Source organism: Papaver somniferum, chromosome 10 (genome assembly GCF_003573695.1).
Source record: "Papaver somniferum cultivar HN1 chromosome 10, ASM357369v1, whole genome shotgun sequence".
Lineage (NCBI taxonomy): Eukaryota > Viridiplantae > Streptophyta > Magnoliopsida > Ranunculales > Papaveraceae > Papaver > Papaver somniferum.
Window position 1 is genome coordinate 97,058,531 of NC_039367.1, and position 5,020 is coordinate 97,063,550.

The window sequence follows — 5,020 nt, forward strand, 5'->3', positions numbered from 1 at the left end:
CGGTGGTGGTGGAATGGTATTTGAATATTGGGGGTGGTGGTGGATGTGTGCTGGTGCTAGTGGTGGAATGATGGTATTGGTATGGGTGAAGTGGTAGAGGAAAAAATTTGTTCCATTTTGAAATAAATGAAAATATTATATGGGCTACAGTATTAATGTAATCTAATTTCAAATGGATAAGGTTATTTAAAAGTAGGGATATATTTATTATTGTATAAGGATATATTTGTAGGGTGTTAATACTAGGGATATATAATTAATATATCAAAAAAAAAAAAAAAAGGGTATTTAATAAATTTACCCATAAAATTGAGATTCGGGGTAATATATAGGATATTCATTCGTGGATACTCAAGTTACTTACAATATGACAGATATATATCAGCTTCAGATTCGTTGTCTTTTAGTGAAATGATATATCATGTCATTCTAATTACTGGTCCCTCATATGGTCACCCACATTTTTCCAGGAAAAAACTATGTCCCCTACCGTGTACAAGAAAAGAAAACTTAGATCTACTTCCCCGAGAATAAAAATCCGGGCCAGTTACATATCCTAGTCCTAGTGCTTCATAAAATAAATGATAAATACATTTATTTATAGATAAAACAGGGAAATGCAACCCCCGGAAGGAGCAACAGGAGGTTGGGTTGTGAAACCCATAGACCCAGGCCTGAATAGTTTGTTGTTTTCCTCGGAAGGTTCTCAGAATAATAAAATAATAAAAGTCCGGATATCTCTGCCATAAGGCTTTGCAATTGATTTCCAAGCCAGGGTTTTGGGACATTCAGGTAACAGCTAATAGAAGCAAGATTTAAAGCTAGATAATTAGAAATTCTAGTAGTATTAAAGTAGAGACTTCAAAGACTTCAAGATTTTGCTCCGCCTGCTTTACCAGGAAGTTTATAATGATTTGATGAGAGTCCATCTTCAGTCATTCCAGTCTCATTCGTAAGCCGCCTGCGCAGAATAATTCTCTGGCCATTCCTTTTGCTTAAGAATAATTCTCAGGCTGGAGGATTCCCATTCCTTCTGCTTCTCTGCAGATTCCTTTTGCTTCAGTCCTCTGGCTGGAGGATGCCCATTCCTTCTGCTTCTCTGCAGCAACCTGTATGGTCAGAAATGATTAGTCCCACTCGCATATTCCCTTTTGTTCTATCCAAGTATGTGGATATGTTCATTTTAAGGGCTAAGAAGATTGGAGGAGCCCAATATAGTCTGAATTAGAGCTGGCAAACAAGCCGAAACCCGCGGGTTAATCCGTACCCGGACCGTGAAAGCCCGAACCCGGACTGGCTGGTTTCTAAACAAGCCAGGTTCGGTTTGTAGAAATGGTGACCCGTCGAGAAACGGGTTAACCCGTCCCGGACCGCAAAACCGCGGGTTAACCCGTAAACCCGTACTTCCAATTTTCAGATAATCGACCCGGCTTCCCTTATCCTTTTTCGTGGGTGCCTTAGCAATTTGATTTGGTCTTATCACCAAAACATGTCGAGCATGAGTCATTTCTCTTATTCTTTATCTTTTCTTCTTCTTCTTCTTCGTTTTTATTTCTCCTTCTCATCTCTTTCTTCTTCTTTTCTTCCTGTTCTTCGTCTGTGAGAGGCTTACGAGATGAGAGTGAGAAGTGATTGAGTAAAATCAACAATGGGTTTTTACATATGATGAAGGAGCTGAGGTAGTTGTCGATACAACTCAGAGTGAAGAAGAAGGGCAATCGAGAATTATGGATTTTCTGTAAATTTAATTGGAAATCGAATTAGATGATGATTAAGAATAAATTAGAGATGGGTTTGTTTAATTGAATATTTTTATTTTTGATTTGGGTTCGAATTAGGGATGTATTGATCTGAGGATTACTTTAGGGTTTTTGAGATTCCGAATTCGTTGAAGTTTATGATGAATTGAGGGTGGAATCAAGTATTTCATAGGGGTTTGCTGTTTAATCGATGAGGTGAAGCTGTTCTTGTGAGAAAGGTAATTTAGGGTTCTTGTAATTTGAATTTATCTTGAGTAAAATTGAATACGAATTGATGAATCTTATATGGATTTGTTCAATTAAAGTTGAATCGGTTATATGTAGGTTTAATTTGAGTTATTTGTAAAATTATGAATTCACTGAATTAGGGTTTCTCTCATGTTCTTCCCCATATTATAAATTAAGGTTCCTGAGTTGGAAGTTTAAATGAATGTAAATATAACTGAGGTGATGATATGGCTGGTGGTGTTGGTGTATGAACTGATAGGGGTTTTGCTTTAAGATGGTAGCTTTGTGGTGTTAAGGGAGGAGGTAGTTGTCAGGAAGATGAGTTACTTTGAATTGCTAGTAGGAATGGGTAATGTTGGATGAACTGGTGGTTTGTTGATGTGCAAGATGATATGTTGTTGAGTCATGAGATGCTCCTACAGGTGGCTGTAACCCGTGAACCCGCAGGTTGACTCACCATAAATCGGTTTCTGACGAGTTGACTCACCATAAACGGGTTAACCCGTGAACCCGCAGGTTTAACCCGTTACGGGTGCGGGTTGAAGAAATAACGACCCGTGAAGAATATCAACCCGCGGATTTTGACCCGTGTTAACCTAAACCCGTGTAACCCGTAACAAGCCAGTCCCGACCCGCCTGTTTACCAGCTCTAATCTGAATTCAATTGTCTTCTTTTTAGCCTCTTCACTAGTGTGGCATTGATTGTCTTTTTTTTATTTTGCTTTTGACGGCAGTATATGCGTTTATGTGTAATTAGTACTTTCCTTGGCTGTCAGAAGAAAAGTAATGTTGAGCAACAAATGGAAGAAATCATCACAACATATCCACTGATTTTCCCGATCATGCATGTACGGGGTGCATAGAAAAATTAGAAAAAGCTTACAAACACACCGTTTAAAATTCATCATAAATTTTGAGGTTGACCATTCACTAAAAATGAAAACGTTGTAGGTCAGTCCCTGATTAACAACATGATAATTTTTTTTCAAGCTAATTACGTAAAACTCGATGACAGAAAACCAAAAGGAAAAGATGGAGTTGATAAAATAAGACCTAGTACGGTCTCCTTCCCCATTGACAAGTAAACAGCCTAGTTAGCGATTTGGCATGCGGCAAAAATTTAGGTCGGTCAAAATGCAAGCATTAATTGGCTATGTACAAAGTAGATTTGGTCAAATACGTGGTCAAACATGCGCAATGGGCTAAAAATCCGGCAATCGTTTCACATGTACAAATGCTATACTAAAAGTTCGGCGTATATGTTTATTATATATAAGATTATATGTATATATTATATATAAAACATAGAGGTTCCGTGGTTGGTGGCTAAGTTTAAGAGCTGCAGGATTTGGTATCAAACCCCAATGCATGCAAAATTTTTTTTGAAATGTATGAAATTTGCTGACAAAGCTGCCGAGCAATTCGTTTATTTGCATGAATCGCTTATTAAGCGGGAAAATCTTACAAGGCGCGTTTTCAAACCGGGGGTGAAATAATTCGCCGAATGTTTCGCGAATAATTCGGCAAAGATTCGTCAAATTGCTAACTAGGGCAAACAGTTCTCACATAATTAATAAATGTTCGAGCATAAAACACTTCATACCTGCGTTACCAAGGGCTCACGTCTGTAGTGCATGGTACGAAACACACCTTCGGCATCTCTCCAAAGAATCTGTTTTAGCTCTTGCGGAAAATCACATGGTTTAATCTCACCAGTTCCCTCATCACTAGAGGCAATCCTTTCTTCCTGGTTCTCAACTTTAGCTCTATTCTTTTTTCCCATTTTTGCTAGATAATACGCCGCTTTATTCAAATACCCAAGATATCCTGTCAATTCTAGTAGCTCTAGGCCTTCACGTATCTGAGCTTTAATATCCCGTGCATGAGGCACCAAATCCCTATCAGCACCCTGAAACACAAAGTAAGACCTCCAACACCATTTGCAATTATATGTATATTCTTTGTTTTCACGGCAAGCAATATCCTTGCAGTCCCAAATTTTATCAATGACATGTGGAATTTTAATTGAATTGCACACCACACGAAGTTTAGGAAGCCTGAGATTCTTAACAAGTGTAACACCAGCCATTACACCCATCAGCAGTTGAGTGTAAAAAGATTTTCCAACCACTGAGAAGTTGGCTGAAGCAGTGATTGGCTTTGCATCGGAATCCCGTAAAATAACTCCATATCCTCCGTACAATTTATGCTTATTATAATAAGCATGCACATGAACCCAAACAAAAGGTGTTTGAGCATTCCAGGAACAAATCCATTGTTTGAGTCTACTTTGAAATGTTCTCTTGAATCCACGGGTATGAAAAACTTTCCACTCCAGCTTCTCCAGCCTCTCCCGCAAACTTGTTCCCTGTCAATAGATAATACCTATAAATAAACTGAAATATAAAATATGGGGCCGCACAGAGTTTCATATATGAAACTGTGTTGCAACAATACGCCTAAAAAGAAAATTCAGCCGTATCGATACGTGTTTACACGGATACACGTACTAATACTCCAATACTTCAAGATACAAGCTAGTTAGAAAACTTTGACTAAATATTAGATATCAACAGGTGTCAAGATAAACCTCAATACGAGAAGTTTTAACTATAGTGACAAAATATTAGCTCCAAATCGTCCACTGATGTTGCTCTAGACTTGCTTCCTTCTTATCCAGACTTTTTCTCTCTCCATTGAAGTTAATCATACAAATTATATCTTAATCACGCAAGCACATGTATGTATTTTGTTAAGTTTCTATCTTGTTGATCAAGAGAAATCAGTAGGATTGTGGAATTGACTTGCAAAGTCCGCGAACACAGTCCAAGAATTGATGGAAACTCTCTGTTTGTACCGTGTATAAAATACACGGGAGGCCCGCAAATCAATACAAGGAGGCATGCAAGGAAAGTCAATAGTCAAGCAGGGCAGTTTCATGAAAACTTAATACCTAGAGGCATGCGGGGAGATTAATGCCAGGAGTTATTGCATGCAGACATGCAGGAGAATTATTGCAGGGAGGCATGCAA

At 38.3% G+C, this 5,020-nt stretch overlaps 1 protein-coding gene across 1 annotated transcript; it reads right to left on the reverse strand.

Moving 5' to 3' along the window:
* Window positions 1-578: 578 nt before the first annotated feature.
* On the reverse strand, window positions 579-4,351 carry LOC113316971. Its single transcript, XM_026565128.1, has 2 exons — window positions 3,592-4,351; window positions 579-1,109 (listed from the first exon to the last, which is right to left on the reverse strand). Exons 1-2 carry the CDS (start codon window positions 4,084-4,086, stop codon window positions 996-998), a joined length of 609 nt encoding a protein of 202 aa, XP_026420913.1. The 5' UTR covers window positions 4,087-4,351; the 3' UTR covers window positions 579-995.
* Window positions 4,352-5,020: the final 669 nt, after the last annotated feature.